This window comes from Mobula birostris, chromosome 5 (assembly GCF_030028105.1).
Source record: "Mobula birostris isolate sMobBir1 chromosome 5, sMobBir1.hap1, whole genome shotgun sequence".
In the NCBI taxonomy this organism is placed as follows: Eukaryota; Metazoa; Chordata; class Chondrichthyes; order Myliobatiformes; family Myliobatidae; genus Mobula; species Mobula birostris.
Genome location: NC_092374.1, coordinates 182,903,730 through 182,929,240, shown reverse-complemented (window position 1 = coordinate 182,929,240; position 25,511 = coordinate 182,903,730). Strand labels below are relative to the sequence as shown.

General features: G+C 43.3%; 1 protein-coding gene across 5 annotated transcripts in view; it reads left to right on the top strand.

Annotated features, from left to right (window-relative positions):
* The window catches only part of LOC140198108 (ras/Rap GTPase-activating protein SynGAP-like), a 582,056-nt gene that overhangs the window by 537,342 nt on the left and 19,203 nt on the right, over nt 1-25,511 (top strand). For 4 of the 5 annotated variants that reach the window (XM_072259025.1, XM_072259024.1, XM_072259026.1 and 1 more), the window contains 6 exons: nt 209-410; nt 1,167-1,348; nt 2,582-3,437; nt 8,092-8,304; nt 9,758-9,975; nt 25,330-25,417. In XM_072259025.1, the coding sequence (XP_072115126.1) occupies nt 209-410; nt 1,167-1,348; nt 2,582-3,437; nt 8,092-8,304; nt 9,758-9,975; nt 25,330-25,417 (1,759 nt within the window). The remainder of the gene's footprint in view (nt 1-208; nt 411-1,166; nt 1,349-2,581; nt 3,438-8,091; nt 8,305-9,757; nt 9,976-25,329; nt 25,418-25,511) is intronic. The other variant, XM_072259023.1, reaches the window with a different exon arrangement.

Sequence of the window (25,511 nt, the reverse complement as noted above, 5' to 3'; positions counted from 1 at the left end):
TTATAGATGGCCTTTAAGCTGTGCCTAGCCACACAGTAATGAGTTTACAGAGAGTAGAGCATTAATATGTAAATATTTGTTATAAAAGCAAAGTTGTGTTTATTCTACCTGTGTTATTTGACACCATTTGTCATGGATGTTGGTTTTATTCAATTCAAAAAGGTAACGTGTTTTTTGGTGCTGCACCTTTTCATCTCCTCGCCTGCAGGTTTGGCAGCAAAGAGGACTACATGTCATTCATGAATGAATTTCTGGAGCTTGAGTGGGGCAGCATGCAGCAGTTCCTGATGGAGATTTCCAATCCGGATACAGTCACCAATGCAGCCAGCTTTGAAGGCTACATAGACCTAGGCCGTGAACTCTCCACACTTCACTCCCTTCTGTGGGAGGTGCTGCCTCAGCTGAGCAAGGTGAAGCTTTACAACACACTGCGGAGCAGTTGAAAACTTTGAAGAATGGGAATGAGGAAGTTTGATTGTTATCCTGTTGCTCTGAGGGTTAGAGAAAAGTTGATTGGACTAATTGAACACTGCATGTGTAATATGACTTTAGGCTGGGTCAGCTTACATCCATTTTACAGAGGGTGAGCTGGATGCATTTTGGATTCTATTAGGCCGAGTTGAGTTAATTGTCGTATGCAGAATTACCCTGAGGTACAGAGACGATGAAAAACTTACTTGCGGCAACAATGCAGACACTTAGATTCAGACAAGACACAGCCCATAAGTTACCTCAGTCAGTGAAAAAGACTATGATGGAAGTTTGATCTACTGGAAAATATATAAATAGCTAGAGAATAGCTGTGGATAGATCATTTGGTTTTCCGTCTTAACAATTGAATGGGGCATAGATGGGTTTGCTATATACAAAATGAATATAGTAAATTGGCTTTTAGTAAATTGGAATTCTCAAAGTATGTGAGATGCTTTTGGATCCAGTGGGACTCAGTCAGTTGAAGAATGTGGTTGTTAATTGCAATTCTGTAGAATAAGAAATGGATCACTGAGATTTTGTGTTTGTCCAATGACCAGAAGCTGGACATGGTCCATTGGGATTTAACTTAAATGCTGTAAATAGAGAGTGGTTTATTTGTGACTGCATTAAGTAGTGATGATAGTTCCCATGTAGTCCACCCTTGCTGAAATCATCTTTCCTCTACCTTGCAGGAAGCTGTGCTGAAATTAGGTCCCCTTCCTCGCCTCCTCAATGACATAAGTGGTGCTCTGAGAAACCCCTCACATGTACAAAGGCAGTCCAGCCACATCGCAGAACGCTACACCTCTGGGCCCAGCATCAACCGGGGCGTGTCATCTGACCTTCAGAAGTACACAGTTAAGGATCTGAATAGGTGAGGACAAGAGGTGATGTACAGTTTCGCACTAACTCTCCCATGCCCAATGCATAAACTTATTCATACATTATAATATTCCACTCTGCTCTCAGGTCAGGTACAGCATGCTTTAGGTAATGTGTACACTGACCCAGAATTATTGCTTCTGATAAGTACTTCCAGCACTTCATTCTGAGAGATCCTTGCAGCGTACACTTAGGAAAGCATGCATTGCTGGAAAGCATTTTAGAAGTGGGAGAAAGAGGTTTGGCTATAGAAATGTTGATACTGTGTACTCCTACACACAGGGAGTGAGGTGCTGTTTAGCACGTTGAAAAATAGGTCTGAGCATTCCGTAAGACACACATCAAGTTTGGGAAGATGTCAAAGTAAAGTCAGTTCAGCCACCTGAAAGGCAGCACGATTGGATGTTATGCACGATGTGGAAGAAACAATGGCAACAGCAACAACTGATTGCATTTTTACAGCTCATCACATAACAAGTAGAAGCAGGAGTAGGCTCCCCCGCCCCCCAATTTCTACTCACTAAGCAAGATCATGGCTATTGTTTTACCTCAAAACCTGGGCTCCTATCCCACAATTCCCTAGGAATTCAACTCTGCAGATCCTTGCCGTGAATACACACAAATGCAATCTCGCCAAGACAGTACAGTGTACTTCAGTGCAGTCAAGCATCCCAAGGCACTTCAAGGGGGCATGTTTGATAAAATGCAGCACTGAACCATCAAAGTAGACTTTATGGTGGTTTTAATCAAATAACTAGATTGTAAAGAATGTGTGATAGTGAGCTAGATATGCCCACAGGGAAATGAAGTAAATAAGGGCTGCACATAATTTGGTGCATTTCAAAGGTCATAGAGAAACGAGAATGAGTATATTTAAAATGAAACATTGCTAAATCTGGAGCATATTAGACCAGCAAATAGAAAGAAATCATGGGTGTCCATTAGGATTTATGCAGTACGTGATTGGATGAATTTATGTTTTTAGAGGTTGGAAAGTACAATGATGGTCTTCCAAATTTTTGAGATCCAGAAAGGAAAATTGCTGGGTAGAACAAAAGTGATGGTAGAAGATATCAGATGGGTCACCATTAAACTCAGCTGCTTTATCCATATTCAATGACCATGGGCAGCCCATCATCCACATCTCACTACACCCAACAATGTTTTTTTTACCCCAGTGAAACTGTCACTTAGTTTAGACGTATCACTTTCTGTCTATCAACAGCTCAATTGATATGACCAGGCTTCCTTCTCCAACCAAGGAAAAGGGAAAGGATGTCTTCTACGTGACAAGGCCTCCACTTGCACGCTCCTCCCCGGCATACTGCACGAGCAGCTCGGACATCACTGAACCTGACCCTAAGATGATGACTACAAATAAGAGCATCTCCATGATGGACCTCCAGGACAGCAGGAGTATGAATAGCATAAGCAATCTTCAAACGGTTGGGGACATGTTAAATAGCAGCCAGGCCTCCATCGGAACCACTGTGGGCCTCAGACCAAGCCGGCTGTCTCAGGGCAGCGGGTCAAGTGTGTCGGGAGGTCTGCGACTGGGTCAGATGGGCATCACCACAGACGGATTGCACGGGCAGCTGAGGGTCCCCTTGTCCTTTCAGAACCCCCTGTTCAACATGACCTCAGACGGACCTGCCTCACTACGGACTCCCGCTGAGCCTGGCGTCGGGCTCTTGGGTTACCATGGCTACAGCAAGAGCGAAGACCTGTCTGCTAACAAGCAGATCTTCCACAGTCACAGCTACAGCGACGAGTTCGCCCGCCAGAACAATGAGTTCAGTCGCCGGCAGCTCTCCCTCACCGACAACCTGCAGCACATGCTCTCGACGCCCCCGACCAACATTGGCCCCCAGAGGAGGATAGACCAGCCGCCGCCTCCCCCTCCGCCTCTCGTACGGGGGAAGACGCAGCAGCTGACAGTCAGCGCGGCCCAGAGACCCCGGCCACCGAGTGCCAACTTACTGCAGTCACCCGCCGAGCCCGCCCACGCTCCCAAAGTGCGGCAGCAATCAATCATGGCCAAAACTGATGCCCCGGCTCCAAAACCCGCTATTACCAAACAGGTGAGTTCACTGGAGGTCAGGGAAGCTGCAGGAACTGGAAATCTGACATGAAAACTGTGAAGTGTGGAAACTCTCAGCAGGTCAGGCAGCATCTGTAGATAAAGAGACGAAGGTAATGTTTCAGGTGGAAGTTCTTTTACAGAGAGCCTTCTATCTGAAGTATTAACCCCTTCTTTCACCACATGCTGTGTTTTTCCAGCATTTTCTGAGTTTATTCTGGAGGAAATGACACCAACATACATAACCGGTGCAACCATCCCTCAATTTATGAAAGGGACTCATTCTTGGATAACACTTTGTTAAGCAGGGTTTTGTAAATCTAAAAGGCTGAAGGAAATGCATCACGGTCTATGGGTGGAGAGTGCCACAGAGTAAGAGATTGCTTTGTGCATAGCGGGCGCAAACACTGAATGGCACTGCTTTATTGCATAAACCAAATGTTTACAAATCAAAGTTATTCAGAAAAGGGTAAGGTCATTGCAGCTGTCTTCTGCTCTGGCTCTCTCTCATCTCAACCCCTCCCAGATGCTGGAGTTGAATCCAGGGAACCCCAGATACTGTGGCTTTCTCTGCTAGTTTGTGATTCTGACCCAGATGAGATCTCTGGTTCAGCTCCCTTTTAAAGGGCTTTGACAACTCCAGCTTTGACCAAGCTCTGACTCACGGATAAGTACAGCTCAGAAACGTTATCCCACTGAGTCTGTACCCACCACCAAGCATCCTTATTAACTATAATCGTAGCCTTTCCCATTTTATTCTTCCCACATTCGCAATAACTCTACCAATCACCAAATTCTACCACTCCCCCACTCATTGTGGGCAACGTTTAACCTACTTGTCTGCATGGCTTGGGATGTGGGTGGAACCCAGAGCACCCAAGGAAAACCCAAGAAAGAGTCCAGACTCCACCCAGACAGTGCTGACGGTCAGGACTGAGCTCGGATTGCTGGAGTTGTGAAGTTGCAGCTCTTACATCTGATGGTTTGATGGAAAATCATGGAATTTTAACCCCAGCCTCCCTGCACAGGTTAAAATCCAGGAAGAATCTCACCCACCGTGCTTGTCAGAAGTCAGTCATCTCATTTTGCGATGTTCCACATGTACACAATGAGCCATTTGATCTTAACAAAGGAACTGTGGCATTATAAAATGTCTGAGCTTCAGAATTTTATTCAGAATCAGGTTGAATATCACTGGTGTATGTCGCAAAATTTATTGCTTTACAGCAGCAGTACATTGCAATACATAGTAAAGAATCTACAATAGATATATATGTATATATAAAGTAAGTAGTGCAAAAGAGGGGAAAACATAGTGTTCATAGTTCATTGTCCATTCCGAATTCTGATGGCAGAGGGGAAGAAACTGTTCCTGATACATTAACTATCTATAGGCTTCTGTACCTCCTTCACCTCTTCCTTGATGGCAGCAATGAGAAGAGGGCATGTCCTGGCTGATGGGGGTCTTTAACGATGTCTTTTTGAGACCATTGTCTTTTGAAGGTGTCCTCGATGCTGGAGAGGCTGGTGCCCATGATGGAGCCGGCCGAGTCTACAGTTTTCTACAGCTTTTTCCGTTCCAGTGCAGTGCACCAGCCAGTGATGCAAACAGTTAGAATGCTCTCCACTGCACATCTGTAGAAATCTGCAAATGGATTTGGTTACATACCAAGTCTCCTCAAGCTCCTAATGAAATGTAGCTACTGTCATGCCTTCTTTGTAAGTGCTTCAGTATGTTGGGACTAGGACAGATTTTCAGTGATGGTAACACCTAGGAACTTCAGATTGCTCGCTTTTCGATTGCTGATCGCTCAGTGAGGACTTCCCCTGCCTGAAATCCACAATCATATCCTTGGTCTTGGTTAAGCGCAAGGTTATTGTTGTTCACCACTCTAACCAGCTGATCTATCTTGCTCCAGTAAACCTCCTCATCACCATCTGAAATGTTGCCAGCAATAGTTGGGTCGTCGACAATTTATTGATGATAAATTTATTTTAGCCGTGTCTAACCACACAGTCATGGGTGTAGCGAGAGTAGAGTAGAGGGCTAAGCACACATCCTTGAGCTGAGCCTGTTTTGATCGTTAATGAGGAGTAGATGTTATGTCTACTCTACACAGACTGTGGTCTCCCAAGCATCCAGATGCAGAGGGCAGTGCAGAAACCCAGGGCTTTGGAACTTGGTGTTTAAAACTGAGGGTACGATTGTGTTGAACTCTGAGCTGTAATCAATAAACAGCAGCCTGAAAAAGGTATTATTATTGTCCAGGTAATCCAAGGCTGAGTGGAGAGTGAGATTGCATCCACTATAGACCTATTGTGGCAGTTGGCAAATTGCATTTGGTCCAGGTCCTTGCAAAAGCAGGAGTTGATTCTAGCCGTGACCAACCTCTCAAAGCACTGGGATGTGACTGCCACTGGGTAAAGTCATTGAGACAGCTCACCCAGCTCTTTTTGAAGAAGGTAGGAATCTCCAACTGCAGCAGTGAGAAATTGAAGACGTTCTTGAACACTCCCTCCAGTTCGTTGGCACAGGTTATCAGAGCCCTGCCAGGTACACCATCAGGGCTTGACACCTTGCAAAGGTTCACCCTCTTGATAGATATTCTGGCATTGGCCTCTGAGAAAGGGATCACAGAGTCAGCAGGTGTTTCAGGGATTCACACAGGTGTAATTTTATTCTCCCTTTCGAAGTGTGTATAACAGGTGTTGAGCTCATCTGGGAGTGAAGCATCACAGCCATTCATGATGTTAGGTTTTGCTTTGTTAGGAGTAATGGCCCACAAACCCTGCCAGAGCTCATGTGCATCTGATTCCAACTCTAACCTCAATTGGAATTGTTTTTCGCTCTTAAGATAGCCTTCTATAGGTCCTATCTGGTCTTCTGGTGTACTTCTGCATCACTAGTCTTGAATGCCACAGATCTAGCCCTCAGCAAACTATAGATCTTCTAGTTCATCCACGGCTTTTGGTTTGGGTTTTGGGATTGGATCTCAAAGGCACACACTCATCCACACAGGTCGTGATGAAGTTGGTGACAGCTGTGGCATCTTCATTCAGATTCAAAGATGATTCTCTGAATATTGTCCAGTCCACTGATTTGAAGCACTCCTGTAGGTGCTCTTGAGAGAGTAAAGCACGGAAATTCAAGGACTTCTCTCCAGCACCAGAAACCTCTGCTATATGTGGTTATTCGTCCCATTCCTGCTCATTTGGATATGAGATGTCCACATGTACATTCGTCCCATTCCTGCCCACATGGATGTGAGATATCCACATGTACATTCGACCCATTCCTGATGTCCACGTGTAAATTTGTCCCATTCCTGCCCACGTGGATATGAGATGGCCACATGTACATTTGTTCCATTCCTGCCCACATGGATATGAGATGTCCACATGTACATTTGACCCATTCCTGATGTCCACATGTACATTCGACAGATTCCTGATGTCCACGTGTAACTTCGTCCCATTCCTGCCCACGTGGATATGAGATGTCCACATGTACTTTCGTCCCATTCCTGCCCACGTGAATATGAGATGTGGACATGTTTCTGTTCTGAAATTTGCTGTTGAAACTCTTTCAAGGCAATCACCATCCCACTGCCCATCCAATCTCCTTCCCTCTGTAATCTGGATTTTTCTACCCTTGTCTTGACTCCAAATACCAGGACAACTGGCTTTCAAATGCTGGGTAGCAAAACTGATACATCTAAGGGGCACTGAATGTCTCTTGTGTGGAAATGCAGGAGGGGACTATGCTAGCAGTCACTACAACACCCAGAAAATAATCACAACTGGATGTTCCATGGACTTTACCGACTGAGTGTACCAAAGAAAAACCAGTAAATTTTATTTTAATGTCACCATGATTACACCTATTGCCCTGAGGGTTTCTCCATTTATTTTGAGGCTCTTGATTCCTCCAGGATCTAATGTCTGTGTTTGTGGATGTGCTTGCAGGGATAGGAAAGGCTTCTGACTGGATAAGTCCATCTGACCAGCCCAAATTTTACAAAGAAATCAGCATGGAATGGAGAAAAAGCACCAACCTCCCTTTAAGTGAAATTGCTCCACAGCAGGAAAATGGGCTGGTTCAAAATATGGTTCAATCAAACTTGATTCCTTCTCCCTCCAACCCCAGACCCGCACTCCCCATGCCCTTTTGTCATGAACTGTTAAGTCACTGAATTAGAAACTTAGATGTCTAAAAATTAGAAATCTAGAGATACAGAATTTGAATCCCAGATTATAAATTTGAAGATTTAAATTAAAGTGGATCTGGAATTGAGCACAGAGCTTGCCTCAGTAATTATGAGACTAGTTTACTCTTATCTTTTCAAGGGAGGAAATGTGCCAGCCTTACTGGCAGATGAGTGACCATCGGCCTCCAAGCATGGTTGACTCTTCATTGCTTCCTCAGTTCAGGAGAAACTCGTGATGGACCATAAATGGCACCTGTTGCTAGTGATGCCCATCTGTACGGAATGAAGCAAGCTCTTGGACAAGAGTTTTAAAGCCCTGTACTTTGGCACTGCATTTGATTACACTGGAAAGCCCCTTTGGAACTAATACAAACAGAGAAATAAGACAGTCAGAAAGTGAGAATGTGATGCTATGGTGTTGATACCTATTTTTTTCTTTTACTTCAGGTTACTGTTATTTATGACCACCATCTCTTCTCTGTCTGTCAGGCCTCGCATTCACCCTCGACGCTTCACCCCGTCACCCCATCTGAGCGCACCGTTGCCTGGGTGACCAACATGACTCACTTGTCTGCAGATATCGAGAGCTCGCATCTGGAGCGGGAAGAGTACAAACTGAGGGAATATTCCAAATCGATGGATGAGAGCAGGCTCGACAAGGTGAAAATGGAACTGGGTGGGCAGGGAACGTTGGCATTTCGGGGACTAGGATGGATCTGGTAGTCTGATGTTGTGAGCCTGGATATTGTTAGACTGTCATTATTATTTGAGGCCTATCGCATATTGGACTATTAGCCTTTTCCCAACAGAAATGTAGACAGCAGCGAACTATCTCAAGGCAGGTCGCCATTTACATTTAAGAGAATTGAATAATTGGGAAAGGGATCTGGAGAAGGCCAGCAGAAAGATGGGTGATAAGGAAAAGAAGGTGATCGGTAAGGGATGAATGGAGAGGGAGGAAGGTCTGGGAAGATTGTCAGTTAAAATGTAGACTACAAAGCAATCAGAGTCAAATTGAGTGGAAATGGCAAAATTTGGTGAGTGGGAGGTAGAGTAACTGATAAAAATCTAAAGAGATGGGATTGCAGTTAATCAAGACGGGATCAGTTAAAACAAAAAGGAAAATGAGCAAGCCATGGCTTTGATGCAGAGGAGACTCTTTATTCAATAAATCACATTTGGATTAATAGATTTTTAATGATGATTTAAGTATTGGCTAAGATGCTTTTAACCTTGTCAATGAGACATACAGCAGACCTAGAGAAATACATAGCAATAGCAATGTTCTCAGGCATTGCACTCTCAGAAAGAAAGTATTTAGTTAATTGAAGCAGGACATTTTCATACTGAAAAGTCAAAGTGTGTTAATGGGACACAGGCAGAGTTGTGGGGGGAATATATAATATTGCACCTACTGGCGGCCATGGGCACCCATTTTCAGAGGTGGATCAGCCAACAGATCCATGCCTTAGGCATGTTTGACAGATGGTACTTCTGCCACTTGCAAACTGAAGATGTTCAAGACTGCCCATATCAGGATGTCAGGTTTCATGCCGTGCACTGGAAGGACACATTAGTGCAGTGCAAGAAATCCATCAAAGCATAGCAAGTGTCAGAGTCACTCAGCAGGACAGGCAGCATCCATGGAGTGAGAAACTGCCTCCATGGTTTTGTCAGTGGGGGCACTGAAATCTCTTTCCAGCCTTTCCACGTTCTGCTTTAAGCCCATGTCTGTGTGTGGGGTGGATAGTCAGAATCTTTTTCCCAGGGCAGAATTGCCAAATCCTGAAGTGCATGTACTTAAGGTGAGAGGAGAAAAGTTTAAAGGAGGTGTGCAGGGAAGGTTTTTTTATACACGGTGTGTTAGGTGGTGCTGGTGATGGTCATGTAAGCAGAATCAACAGTGTTGTTCAAGGGGCTTTTAAATAGACGCATGGATTTGCAGGGAGTAGAGAGGGATGGATCCCATGCGTGCAAACGGCATTTATTGGTGTTGTGATCGGCACAGGTACGGTGGACTGAATAGCCTGTTCTTGCACTTTTCTGTGTCTCCGCTGTGCCGTGGCGTGATCAGTTGCGTGTAATCGATTTCCCCTGTAATCCATTTCTTCAGGGGCAACAGACCCAGTATGAGGAGGAGATTCTTTCCCTGAAGGAAAGACTGCAGATGTCAAACCGCAAGCTGGAGGAGTACGAGCGGCGGCTGATGTCACAGGAGGAGCAGACGGGGAAGATCCTGCGGGAGTACCAGTCACGCCTGGATGAGAGCGAGAACCGTCTACGCCGACAGCAGGAGGAGAAGGACAACCAGATCAAAGGCATCATTAATAGGTAATCAGCAGAGCACTGGCCCAGTGATCGTCTGAGCCAGGAAACCTGCAGAGCCATTGGTACTGAATGGCATTATTCATCCAAAATAGTCGTTTAAATTTGTCCACTTTTGGCCCAAAAAGCTTTCCTTTCCAGGTTCCTGTCCCAAAGTCTTTTATGTCCAAACTCTACAACAAACCAGAGGGCCACATGGTGGTGCAGCTAGTAGTACGGGTACCTCACAGTAACTCGTAGTCAATCTTGACCTCCAGTGTGGTCTGTGTGGAGTCTGCATGTGCTTCATGTAACCAACTATGTCAGCCCCCTGGGTAATCTGGTTTCCGCCAGCATCCCAGACGAGTGGTTAAATAGCTGCCAGAATTGAAGGGAATTGATACAGTACACGGGGAGAAGAAAAATAAATTGGATTTGTGTAAGTGGCTGTTTGATCATCCATCAGAGCCTGTTTCTGAGTTACGTGACTCTGTGACAAGATTAATAATCCTTGAGTCACCACTGACCAGAAGCTCAGCTTCAGCGGCTGGATAAATCCAGTGGCTACAAACCAGTACAGTTCACGATGTGACTCCAAGATACATTTCCTCACCTGTATTCCACTAGGAATGGTACTGAATGCCTCAACTTACCAAGGGGATCAGGTGCATCTTTCCATTTGTGCTGGATGGATGTGGTAGTGTGAGCACCATGTTACTGGATAAGTAACCCAGAGAAGACAAATTACAATCCCCACTGAATAAATTGGACTTAGAAATCTGAAAATAAAAAAAAGGAGTGCAATTATATAGCTCAGAAGGCTGCAGATGCTGGATATGTGAAATATGAACAGAAGATGCCAAAAACACACAGCAGGTCAGGCAGCATCTGTGGAAAGTAAAGCAGAGCAGACTGCCTTCAGTTGGAAGACTCTCCGTCAGATGAAGAGTTATTCTGAGAATGGCTTTGACCTGACGCATTAACCCTGTGTAATGTGTCAGGTTGTAAGCAATGCTGTAATGTTGAGGCTTTTTAAAGCACTGGTGAGGCCTCACTTGGTGTACTGCGAGCAGTTTTTAGCCCCTTATCTTAGAAAGGATGTGCTGAACTGGAGAGAATTCAAAGGAGGTTCACGAAAAAGATTCCAGAATTAAACGGCTTGTCACATGAAGAGTGTTTGATGACTCTGGGCCTGTATTCACTAGAATTCGGAAAGATGAGGGATGACCTACTTGAAACCTATCAAATGGTGAAAGGTCTTGATGGAGTGGATGTGGAGAGGATGTTTCCCATGGTGGGAGAGTCTAGGACCCAAGGACACAACCTTAGAATAGGGAATCCTTTTAGAACAGAAATGAAGGGGAATTTCTTTAACCAGAGTGGTGAATCTGTGGAATTCATTGCCACAAGCAGCTGTGGAGGTTGATAGATTCTTGATTGGTCAAAGCATGAAGGAATACAGGAAGAAGGTAGGAGATTGGGGCCGAGAGGAACAATGGATCAGCCATGATGAAATGCTGGAGCAGACACAATGGGCCATATGGGCTAATTCTGCTCCTATATCTGGTTGATTAATAGAGTTATAGTGACATAGCATGGAAACAGATCCTTTGGTAAACCACACGCCCACTCACATTAGTTCAACACTAATCCTATTTTATTCTCCGCACATTCCCGTCGACTCTCCTCAATAGGAGTAATTTGCATCTGCCAATTAACCTACCTACCCACACAGCCATAGGAAGAACGTGCAGACTCCATGAGTAGACTGAGGTCACTGGTGCTCTGAGACAGCGGTCCTACAAACTCCATGTGCAGCCACTCTCCTTTAACTTATAATTTTTAAGAATTCTGGCCAATGTCAACATGACTGGCTATGCTAGAAGCTATGTGGTCGATCAAAATGAGGTAAATTCCACTTCCCACATGGGAAATTTCATAAAAGCCAAAGCAACTCACCAGGCATCTCAGGAGCAGGCATGGAGATCAACAGCAGCTTTAGAGAATGCAAATAATTTGCTACAGGGCCAAAGCAGCTCCAGAGGGTGCCACTTGGAATTCCAGCACACCCAAGGTTCAGTGCAAAATTACATCTAATATACTGCACAGAAAAAGGATAATGAGTGCAATCAGCCACTCTCCAAATAAACCTCCTCTCAATCTTCCACATTTATTAGTGGAATTCTTGATTCCATTCTTCTGAACATGTTTATTAAACTTCTTAAATGCCACAACATGTTGAAATAGTTCCAAATGCTTGCAGCCTGAGCCATATCATGCAGCACTTCTGGATCCCAGTCAAGCATGGCATGGACTGGTTGACAAACATGCAGTGCATTTACATTTCTTGTCAAAACTAGGTCTGTAGGAGAAACGAGGACTGAAGTGGAATAAGCAAGGAATTTACATTGGGTTCTGATGATAGATTCAGTGTTCATTTACATTGTTGGCACAAGCACAGCTAAGCCTGTCAATCTAGTTTGATGACACACTTAAGTAGGAGCTTTACCCTGTTAGAGAGTCACACAGTAAAGAAACCGGCCCAGCTTGTCTCAGATGTTTATCTGAGCTAGTCCCATTTGTTTACATTTTAAGTTATAACCATATAACAATTACAGCACGGAAACAGGCCATCTCGGCCCTTCTAGTCCGTGCTGAATTCTTACTCTCACCCAGTCCCGCCGACCTGCACTCAGCCCATAACCCTCTATTCCTTTCCTGTCCATATATCTATCCAATTTAACTTTAAATGACAACATCGAACCTGCCTCAACCACTTCTGCTGGAAGCTCGTTCCACACAGCTACCACTCTCTGAGTAAAGAAGTTCCCTCTCAAGTTACCTCTAAACTTTTGCCCTTTAACTCTCAACTCATGTCCTCTTGTTTGAATCTCCCCTACTCTTAATGGAAAAAGCCTATCCACGTCAACTCTATCTATCCCCCTCATAATTTTAAACACCTCTATCAAGTCCCCCCTCAACCTTCTACACTCCAAAGAATAAAGACCCAACTTGTTCAACCTTTCTCTGTAACTTAGGAGATGAAACCCAGGTTCAAGTTCACACAGTCATTCAACCATGCACATATATACCACCAAACGAGACAAAGTTCCTCCAGACCAAGGCGCTCAACACAGCACATATAACTCTCACACAACACATAAAGTAATATTAATGCAAATAAGTTAACAAACAATGATGTGCATATACAATAGAAACAGAGAAGTAAACAGTATAATGCTACTGCCACTTCAGACCCAGGTGGTGGCAGGGAGTTCAGTCGTTTTGCAGCCTGGAGAAAGAAGCTGCTTCCCATCCTAACAATCCTTGGAGGGGTGTGGGTTAAGTCCATAATCCCTCTAAACCTTTCCTATCCACGTATTTGTCCAGATGTCTTTAAAGCCGAGTAATTGTACCTGCGTCTATAGGTTTCTCTGGCAGCCTGCTTCACGTACCAGGCACCTTCTGCATCCAAAAGGGTGGCCCTTAGGTCCCTTTTAAATCTGTCCTCTCAAGTTAAATCTATGCCCTCTAGTTTTAAACTCTCCTCTCCTGGAGAAAAGTGTGATCATCATCCTTCTCTATTTCCCTCATATTATATATGCCACTATAAGGTCATCTTAACACAACTGTTATCCAGGGAAAGAAGCCCCCAGCCTATCCAGCCTCTCCGATTAACTTAAGCAGTCAAGTCCTAGTAGCTTCCTTGTGAATCTTTTCTGCATCCTTTCCGGCTTAATAATATTCTTTCTTTGCTGGGCAACCAGAATTGTACCAAATATTTCAAGTGTGGTCTCACTAACAATTTGTACATTTATAACATATGTTCCAATTTCTGCCAAATGCCTTCTTTACTACCCTACCTACCTACGTTGTCATGTTCAGGGAAATTCAGATAAATTCCATCTGCCAGATATGTATTGTATATAATGACTGTAACCAATCTGAGTGAGGGACTTTAACTCTGCACCTCAATGCTGTGCCTGAATCTGGCTACTTTATAAATGCTGATGATTTGTCAGGATCGTGCAATCTTGCATTGAAATGTAAGGGAGTATGTGATCTGACAATTGTCATTCATTTGTTTCTCTGGCTCGTCTTTTCCAACAGATGTCAGAAACTTTCATAATTAACAATTCCCACAGAACAAGTCTTATTTTTTTTACTCTATATGCCAAAAATCTAACAGCAATTTGTTAATTTTGCAATCAAACTGGCTGCAAAGATGAGGAGTTCATTGGTTCTCCTGCTAGCTCCTGAACCATGGGAAGACTTCCAGAGAAACACCCTCGTGCCTATTAAGTAAAAAAAAATAGACCCCACTCTGGCATCTGAGCTTCTCATTCAGGAAGTGCAATGCCCACGATGTTTTATCTACTGCTTCAATGTTATTATAGAACATAAGTCATAGAACAATGCAGGACAGGAACAATGTGCAAACTAATTAATTCTGTTCCACCATGGCGTATTTATTATCCCTTTCAACATCATTCTCCAACCTTCTCCCCTTTCCAATCAAGAACCTTTCAAGCTCCACTTTAATTGTACCTAATGTCAACTAAACTAATACTTTCTGCCAAACTAAGTCCATATCCTTCCATTTCATGTACATTCATCTGTCTCTCTAAGAACCTCGTGAATGCTCCTATTGAAATATCACACTCCCAAAAAGATATAGGGATACAGTCATTTAAATAAAAATCCCCAAAAATGGTACAGTCATATATTCCTATCCCTGTTGTGTTTGGCCTTGCTCTAAGTAATTCTATTCTCCTGCATCCTTTCAGTCAAGTTCTTCCTATGTTTCTCTTTTAATTGTGACTTCCACCAATTTAGGTTTTTTTCCCTCTTGGACAGTAAATTTTAGGACTTTGACTCCATTAAATCATTTATTTAACATCAGTGTGCCATTCCAGACAAATTATGTAATCCAGTCTCCATCGACAAGAAAACCTAAAGAGCTCATGCTGGGAGAGAGGCCTGTTGTAGTGTAATAGTTAGCACAACACTTTACAATGCCAGTGACCTGGCTTCAAATCCCACTGCTGTCTGTAAAGAGTTCAAATGTTCTCCCTGTAAGTCCATGGGTTTCCTCCGTGTATTCCGGTTTCCTTCCACAGTCCAAAGGTGTACCAGTTGGTAGGTTAATTAATCACTGTAAATTGTCCCATGATTAGGTTAGGGTTAAATTGGCCTATTGCTGGGCAGTTCAAAGGGCCAGAGGGGCCTATTCCATTCCGTATTCCAAATCAATCAATAAGGCACTGAATCTTACCAATAGGATAAAGGTTAAAGATTAGCTTTATTTGTCACATATACGTAAAAACATACAGTGATAAATACCGAAACAGTCTGAGATGTGCTGGGAGCAGCCCACAGATGTCAGCACATAATGCCAATATAGTTTGCCCACAATTTACTAACCCTAACTCGTATACCTTTGGAATGTGGGAGGAATGAAACCCACACACTCACAGGAAGAATATAAAGAACTCCTTGTAGATAGCGGTGGGAATTGAACCAAAATGGTGGCGCATTAAAGCATTAGCCTAACCACTACGCTACACTGCCGCCCATGTTGGAAAGATAGGACACACCATTTAGATAGAAACCATAGACCATGCCAACTTATATTGTGGAAAGTCCACAGGCACAAGAACTTATAGGAACTTAGAAAACCTACAGCACAGTACAGGCCCTTCAGCCCACAAAGTTGTGCCGAACATGTTCCTACCTTAGAAATTACTAGGCTTACCCATAGCCCTCTATTTTACTAAGCTCCATGTGCTTATCTAAATGTCTCTTAAAAGACCCTTTCGTATCCGCCTCCACCACCTTTGCCAGCAGCCCATTCCATGCACTCACCACTCTCTGAGTAAAACACTTACCACTGACATCTCCTCTGTACCTACTCCCCAGCACCTTAAACCTGTGTCCTCTTGTGGCAGCCATTTCAGCCCTAGGAAAAAGCCTCTGACCATCCACACAATCAATTCCTCTCATCATCTTATACACCTCTATCAGGTCACCTCTCATCCTTCGTCGCTCCAAGGCTGAGTTCACTCAACCTATTCTCATAAGGCATGCTCCCTAATCCAGGCAACACCCCTGTAAATCTCTTCTGCACCCTTTCTATGGTTTCCACATCCTGCCTGTAGTGAGGCGACTAGAACTGAACACAGTACTCCAAGTGGGGTCTGACCAGGGTCCTACGTAGCTGCAACAGTACCTCTCGGCTCCTAAATTCAATTCCATGATTGATGAAGGCCAATACACTGTATGCCTTCTTAACCACAGAGTCAACCTGCGCAGCTACTTTAAGCGTCCTATGGACTCAGACCCCAAAATTCCTCTGATCCTCCACACTGTCAAGAGTCTTACCATTAATACTATATTCTGCCATCATATTTGACCTAACAAAATGAACCACTTCACGCTTATCTGGATTGAACTCCATCTGCCACTTCTCTGCCCAGTTTTGCATCTTATCAATGTCCCACTGTAACCTCTGACAACCCTCCACACTATCCACAGCACCTCCAACCTTTGTGTCATCAGCAAACTTACTAGCCCATCCCTCCACTTCCTCATCCAGGTCATTTATAAAAATCACGAAGAGTAAGGGCCCAAGAACAGATCCCTGACACACGCCACTGGTCACCGACCTCCATACAGAATATGACCCGTCCACAACCACTCTTAGCCTTCTGTGGGCAAGCCAGTTCTGGATCCACAAAACAATATCCCCTTGGATCCCATGCCTCTTTACTTTCTCAATAAGCCTGGCATGGGGTACCTTATTAAATGCCTTGCTGAAATCCATATACACTACATCTACTACTCTTCCTTCATCAATGTATTTAGTCACATCCTCAAAAAATTCAGTCAGGCTCGTAAGGCATGACCTGCCCTTGACAAAGCCATGCTGACTATTCCTAATCATATTATACCTCTCCAAATGTTCATAAATCCTGCCTCTCAGGATCTTCTCCATCAACTTACCAACCACTGAGGTAAGACTCACTGGTCTATTAATTGCTGGGCTATCTCTACTCCCTTTCTTGAATAAAGGAACAAGATTTGCAACCCTCCAATTCTTCGGAACCTCTCCCATCCCCATTGATGATGCAAAGATCATCGCCAGAGGCTCAGCAGTGTCTTCCCTCGCCTCCCACGGTAGCCTGGGGTACATCTCATCCGGTCCCGGCAACTTATCCAACTTGATGCTTTCCAAAAGCTCCAGCACATCCTCTTTCTTAATATCTACATGTTCAAGCTTTTCAGTCTGCTGAAAGTCATCTCTCCAATCACCAAGATCTTTTTCCATACTGAATACTGAAGTAAAGTATTCATTATGTACCTCTGCTATTTCCTCCGGTTCCATACACACTTTCCCAATGTCACACGTGATACATCCTATTCTTTCACGTCTAATCCTCTTTCTCTTCACATACTTGTAGAATGCCTTGGGGTTTTCCTTAATCCTACCCGCCAAGGCCTTCTCATAGCCCCTTCTGGCTCTCCTAATTTCCTTCTTAAGTTCCTTCCTATTAAGCTTATAATCTTCTAGATCTCTAACATTACCTAGCTCTCTGAACCTTTTATAAGCTTTTCTTCTTGACTAGATTTATTACAGCCTTTGTACACCACAGTTCCTGTGCCCTACCATAACTTCCCTGTTTCACTGGAACGTACTTATACAGAGCTCCACACAAATATCCCCTGAATATTTGCCACATTTCTTCCCTGAGAACTTCTATGTCCTTTTAATGCTGTCTGTTCCTTTTTCAAAGAAGTCATGCATGTCCTTAAACTATTGATGCCATATGTCACTGATAAACCCATGACTGCATTTCCAAATTGTGACCTATATCATCTTACTGAGTGTCAGCATTGCTGGGTCAGTAGAAACATAGTATAGTAGGTTACGGGGTTCAAGTCCTACTCCAGGACTTGTACATTTTAATGGACTGGTGCTAGTGTTAAATTGTGATGCTTTATTGGAGGTGCTGACTTTCAGAAAGGTAATATCCCTGGTTCAAGAGGATCGGAATGACACAGATGGTGTGACGCTGGCTGAGGTTGGTGTATTGTTATTTACATCGGATGTGTCTGGAGGAGATGAATGACAATAGAGGAGAGAAATTTAGAAATCTGAAATAAAGCAGATTGCTGGAAAAAAATCTGGTGGCACCTGTGCAGAGAGAAAAGAAACTGAATTAACATTCTGTGCAACTGATCAGGCCAGTTCTAATACAAACCAGAAAGGCTGTTATCTAAATTGTTCAGTTCGATACAACACACACCAAATGCTGGAGGAACTCAGCAGGTCAAACGGCATCTGTGGAAGGGAATTAACAGTCGATATTTTGGGCCGACATCGTTCATCAGTTCTGTACCAGATTTGTGCTGGATTTCTAGCATCTGCAGAATCTCTTCTGTTGTTGAGTTCAGTATTAGTTCCCAGAGTCTTTCAGATGGAAGATAAAATGCTGTTCCTGATAAGATAAGATGTTGGGCTTTATTGGAAATGTCTGAGAGGCGAGAGTGGGTGGGGAATGAAGAATTCAAGTGATACGCAACTAGAAGCTCAGGATCAGACTGAACAAAGCTATTCTGCACAGTGGACACGCAATCTGCATAGGTTTCTCTACTGTAGTGGAGATCATATTGTGAGGACCAAATGCAGTGTACCAAATTGAAAGAAGCACAAGTACATTGTTGGTTCACTTGGAAGATGTGTCTGGGTCCCTGGATAGTAAAGGGATAAGAATTGCATAGCAAGGAGTTATTAGAAGAGGAGTCAGCGGTGATGAAGATGAACTGGTGCTGAAGGGAATCACGGAGACATTGACCCCCACATAATGGTGAAAAATTGAATTGAATTGACTTTATTTCTTACATCCTTCACATACATGAGGAGCAAAAATCTTTACGTTACGTCTCCATCTAAATGTGCAATGTGCAATTATAGTAATTTATAATAAATAGAACAGTCAGCGTAATATAGAGTGCACTCAAGTCAGTATGAGTTTATCAGTTTGATGGCCTAGTGGAAGAAGCTGTCCTGGAGCCTGTTGGTCCTGACTTTTATGCAGTGGTACTGCTTCCCGGATGGTAGCAGCTGGAATAGATTGTGGTTGGGATGGCTTGGGCCCCCAATGATCCCTACGGGCCCTCTTTAGACACCTCCTTGGATCCCATGCCTCCTTACTTTGTAAAGGAGCCTTGCATGGGGTACCTTATTAAATGCCTTACTGAAATCCATTTACTCTACATCCACTGCTCTACCTTCAATTGTGTTTTGTTACTTCCTCAAGGAATTCAATCATGCTTGTAAGGCACAACCTGCCCTTGACAAAGCCATGCTGACTATCCCTAATCAGGTTATGTCTCTCCAAATGCTCATAAATCCAGCCTCTCAGGATCTTCTCCAACAAATTAACCACCACTGCAGTCAGGCTCACTGGTCTATAATTTCCTGGATTATCTGCACTCCTCTTGAAAAAGGGAACAACATTTGCAACCCTTCAATCCTCTGGTACTTCTCCTGTCCCTAATGATGATGCAGAGATCATCGCAAGAGGCTCAGCAATCTCCTCCTTTGCTCCCATAGTAGTCTGGGGTCTATTTCATCCAGTCCTGGTGACTTATCTAACAATGCTTTTCAAAAGCTCCTGCACATCCTCTTAATGTCTATATGCTCAAGCGCTTCAGTCCACTGTAAGTCATCCCCACAATTGCCAAGGTCTTTTTCCCTGGTGAATACTGAAGCAAAGTATTCATTAAGTACCTTCACTACTTCCTCCAACTCCACGCACATATTTCCACTATCGCACCTGATTGGTCCTATTCTCACATGGCTCATCCTCTTGTTCTTCACACACTTGTAGAATGTCTTGGGGTTTGTCTTAATCCTGCTCACCAAGGCCTTCTCATGGCCCCTTATGGCTCTCCTAATTCTGTTCTTAATCTCCTTCCTAGCAACCTTGTAGTTTTCTAGAGCTCTAGAAGTACCTAGTTTCTTGAACCTTTTGTAAGTTTTTCTTTTCTTAACTAGATTTTCTACATACTTTGCACACCATGGTTCTTTAACTGTACCATCCTTTCCCTACCCTTAATGGAACACACCTATGCAGAATTCCATACAAATGTTCCTTGAACATTTGCCACGTTTCTGCCATGCATTTCCCTGAGAACATCTGTTCCCAATTTATGCTCCCAAGTTCCTGCCTAATATCATCATATTTTCCCCACCTCAATTAAATGTTCTCCCAAAATGTCTGTTCCTATCACATTCCAGCGCTATGGTGAAGGAGATAGAGTTGTGGTCACTACGTCTAAAATGCTCTCCTACTGAGAGATCTGACACCTGACCAGGTTCATTTCCCAAAACCAGATTAAGCACAGCCTCTCTTCTAGTTGGCTTCTTTACATATTGTATCAGGAAACCTTCCTGAACACACCTAACAAACTCCACCCCATCTAAACCCCTTGTGCCAAAGAGATGTCAATCAATATTAGGAAAGTTAAAATCTAGTTTCGAAAGAGATAAAACTAAGCTGCCATTAGTATAAGTGTCCTTGGAGCTGCTAGTATTCCCACTGGTTCAATAGTCATATTTGCTAGCTAGCCCCTTGCAATTGGATGTGAAAATGCTTACAGGGAAATTTCATGATACACTTGGCCCATTAAGAGATCAATCACTTCCCAGCAAAGCATGTAGTGCTACAGATCATGGGTCTTTGAGTACCACATCCAAGGACTTGATCAACATGAGGAGGTTTCTACCTCTACCATGCTTTCAGGCAGTGATTGAATGGTGAAGCAGACTCGATGGGCCAGATGGCCTATTTCAGCTCCTATGTCTTATGGTCTAAAATTACAGTCAGTGGGGTGAGTTGAATTGTAACATGAGGGCAAAATCAAAAAGGGTGATGAATACAGGACTGGGCATGCTACTTTTCAACGTACGCAGAATATGGAATAAGGCAGACAGATGATCTTGCAGCTCAGTTAGAGACTGGCAGTTATGTTGTTGTGAGCATCACTGAGTCATGGTTGAAAGACGATCATAGTTGGGAGCTTAACATGCAAGGATACACATTGTATCAAAAGAACAGGTAGGTGGGCAGAAGGGTATTGTGGATCTGTTGGTATAAAATGAAATCAAATCTTTAAAGGTGACAAGATCGGAAGATGGACAATCCTTGTGAGCAGAGTTAAGAAACTGCAAGGATAAAAGGACCCTGATGGCAGTTATATATAGGCCTCGGAACAGTAGCCAGGATGTGGTATATAAATCAAAAAGGGAGATGGAAAGGGTATGTAAAAAGGGCAATATTATGATTGTCATAGGAAATTTCAATATGCAGGTAGATTTGGAAAATCAAGTTGGTGCTGGATCCCAAGAGAGGGTGTATGTAGAATGCCTATGAGATGGCTTTTTGGAGCATCTTGTGGTTGAGTCCACTAGGAGAAAGTCAGTACTGGATTAAGTGTGTGTAATGAACCAGATTAGATTAGGAAATTTATGGTAAAGGAGGCAGTGATCATAATATGACAGAATTCACTGTACGATTTGAGAGAGAGAAGCTAAAGTCGAAAGTATCTATATTACAATGGAGTAAGGGGAATTACAGAGCCATGAGGGAGGAGTAAGAAATAGTGGACAAACTTAATAAATATTTTGCATCAGTCTTCACTGTGGATGATGCATGCAGTATGCCAGACATTCGAGAGCTTCAGGGGGTGGAAGTGAATGTAGTTGTTATTACTAAGGAGAAGGTGCTTGGGAAACTGAAAGGTCTGAAGTTATGTTAATCAACCAGACCAGATGGACTACGCCCCAGGGTTCTGAAAGAGATAGCTGAAGAGATTGTGGAGACATTAATAATGATCTTTCAAGAATCACTAGAATCTGGAATGGTTCCAGAAGACTGGAAAGTTATAAATGTCACTCCACTCTTTAAAAAGGGAAGGAGGTATTAAAAAGAAAATTATAGGCCAAATAGCCTGATGTCAGTGGTTGGGAAGATGTTGGATTCTATGAGGTTTCAGGGTACTTGGAGTCAAATGATAAAGTAGGCGTGGCTTACTTAAGGGGAAATCTTGCCTGACAATCTGTTGGAATTCTTTGAGGAAATAACAGGCACGATAGACAAAGGAGAGTCAGTAGATGTTGTTTACTTGGATTTTCAGAAGGCCTTCGACAAGGTACCATACATGAGGTCCGCTAAACAAGATAAGAGCCGGTGGTATTACAGGAAAGATTCTAGCTTGGATGGAAGATTGGCTGACTGGTAGGAGGCAAAGAGTGGGGATAAAGGGGGTTTATTCTGGTTGCTGCCAATGACTAGAGGTGTTCCACAGGGGTCAGTGTTAGGACCGTTTATTTCATGTTTTATGTCAATGATTGGGGTGGCAGAATTGATGGGTTTGTGGCCAAGTTTGCGATGATACGAAGATGAGTAGAGCAGAAGGTAGTGTTCTTCAGAAAGCACGGAATATGCAGAAGAACTTAGACTGGGAGAATGGACAAAGAAGTGTCAGATGGAATATTGTGTAGGAAAGTGTTTGGTCATGCACTTTGGTAGAACGACTAAAGATGTAGACTATTTTCTGAACCAGGAGAAAATTAAAAAATCAGAGTGCAGAGGGACTTTGGGAGTCCTGATGTAGCATTTATAACAGGTTAACTTGCAGATTGAGTTGAGGAAGGCAAATGCAATGTTAACATTTATTTGGAGAGGACTAGAATATAAAAGAAAGGATGTAATGCTGAGACGTTATAAGGCTTTGGTCAAACCACTCTTGGAGTGTTGTGAGCAGTTTTTGACCCCTTATCTAAGAAAAGATGTGCTGGCATTGGAGAGGTCTATAGGAGGTTCGTGAGAGTGATTCCTAGAATGACAGGGTTAACAAATGAGGAGTGTTTGATGGCTCTTGGCCTGTACTCGTTGGAGTTTAGAAGAATGATGGAGGATCTCATTGAAACCTATTGAATATTGAAAGGTACAGATAGACTAGATGAGGAGAGGAATTTTCCTATAGTGGGAGTGTCTAGAACCTGAGGACACAGCCTCCGAATAGAGGTAGGTCCATTTAAAACAGAGATGGTGAGGGATTTCTGTAGCCCCAGTATAGTGAATCTGTGGAAGTCATTGCCACAGATGGCTGAGAGGCCAAGTCGTTGGGTATATTTAAGGTGGAGGTTGATAGATTCTTGATTAGTCGGTGTGTCAAAGGCTAAGGGGAGAATGCGGGGAAAATGGGGTTGAGAGGGATAATAAATCAGCCATGATGGAATGGTGGAGGAAACTGGATGAGCAAATGGCCTAATTCTGCTCATATGTCTTATAATCTTATGTTTAGCCAGGTCCCTGGTGATCTTATACACATCAGTTTAGTCTCATGTCAACCTCCTTTGTTTTAAATGAAACGGTCTGTATTTATCTCATCTATTTTTCATGACCACCTATCATGATCCACCTATCAAGCAGAGCTTTAATATTTCGCTCTGCACCATCTCCAGCACAAAATCACATCCTTCCAGAAATGGTTACTCAAACTGCAGCTTAACTTGTGTTCTGGCATCACCTTCATGTTCTTATATTCAAGCCTCAGCTAATAAAGGAGGTAATTTTTCATGCCAATTTAACAAGCATATGATCTCTCCTGCTGTCTTTAAGAATTTGCGCACATAGATTCCGTAGCCACCCCCCCCCCTTCTCCATACCACTCAGTATTCTCCGATTTATTCTATATTCTGTTGCTTTGTTGCACCTTAACTCATGGATTACCTCAAGCAACTCGAATGTTGGATGATCTCAACAAGCCAAGCAGTATCTATGAAAGGAAATTGGCAGTCAATGTTTCAGGCTAAGACCTTTCATCAGGACTGGAAAGAAAGAGGGTAGATAATCTATATAAAATGGTAGGGGAGAAGGGGTAGTTCAAGAGCAGGTGAGGGAGGGGGAGAGTGGGAAGGATGTAGGAAACTAGGAGGTAGTAGTTGAAGGTAACAAAGAAGATAGAATCTTATAGGAGAGGGTAACGGACCATGAATAAAAGGAAGGAGGTAAGGAGGGGATGCAGAGCAAGGAATGTGTGGATTACCTCATATCTTTCTGCATTAACATCTGTCCTCTGCCTAACTGACTAGATCATCTGTGTCTTCTTGCATAGACAACTTGTGTACATATCAAGATTTCACCCTCAACTAATAAAACTTCTCTACAAAATGGAGTTGTGCTAAGTCACAGTACTATGGCTTTCACCTACTTTGGGCTGTTCTGAACTCATGAAAGGGATGATGTAAATGCAAGTCCTTCTTTATTATCCCCCCCCCCCCCCCCCCGCCTTGGAAGCTTTCGCAAAGAAACAATGATTTGGCTTTAAAATGTGCTATTTGTCTTTTGTGCCAATGATGCAAAAATTAGCTGGATTCTACGGCAACCAGGCATCTTGGGTATTTTAAAACTACTTCTTGAAGGTGTTCCATCATATAAGATAGACATATGTTCGGAGGTGGTGCCAAACTGCGTAGGAAAACAGGATATTGCAAGCAAAGGCAAGCATTCAATGAGGCCTACGTATACTTAGCAACTTGGCTGCTGAATGGCAGATGGCATTTATCACTTTGAGGTGCGAGGTGCTGCAATCGGATTCTAAAAATAAGCTTCTGCTGCATACAGTAAGACTACAAAAAATAAAAAAGCCACATTTGTAGATCAAGCAATACCAGAAATTAAATCATTACGGAAAATTTAAAATAGGGTCACCATTGGAGAAGCAGTAGCTATTTTCTGCCCAATAAGTCCTACAAACAGCGGTACTACCTGGGTTAACCTGCAAAAGCAATTCTACGAAGTTCTTCATTTTTCCCTGTCCTGCCTTTTAAAGTCAGCTTTTCCCTGAGTGAAACACGCTGTTGGTCATTTCTGATCATTTCTCATCAGTTGGGAATTTGACTGTGAGGAAGGCCACCTAGAGAATGTTAACCTGAAGCATTAACTCTGTTTTTCTCTCTCTATAGATGCTACCTGACTTGCTAAGTATTTCCAGCATACTCTGTTTCTGTTTCAAGTCTCTGTCTCTGATCCATCATCAAAGTCAATCATACTTATAGGTGTCCTTCTATTAAGTTTAATCTTCACCCTTTCTTTAATGTTCTTCCTTAAGCATGATCACCACAATATGTCAGCTGAGTATTTTACGTGCATATGCTCATAGTTTGATACTAAGTTCTAACAATGAAAAGACAGTGGGCCTGAGCTAATAGTGGGATGATTCAGTACATCCCTTAATCTGCTCCTTCCTGCACCTGCCACCTATCCCTCCCATCACTGACATTCTGTGGCTTTTTGCCTCTATCCACAGGTTAATGGTAGTAGAAGACGAGTTGAGAAAAGATCACGCCAACATGCAGGAGGCCATCGATGCCAAGCAGCGGATAATCGACGTTCAGGTACAGAAAATCATCACCTCAAAGATCAACAAATGACACTGAGGGAGAAGCGCCAGCAATTCATTCTTGTCGGGATAGTATCGTCCCAGTTCAA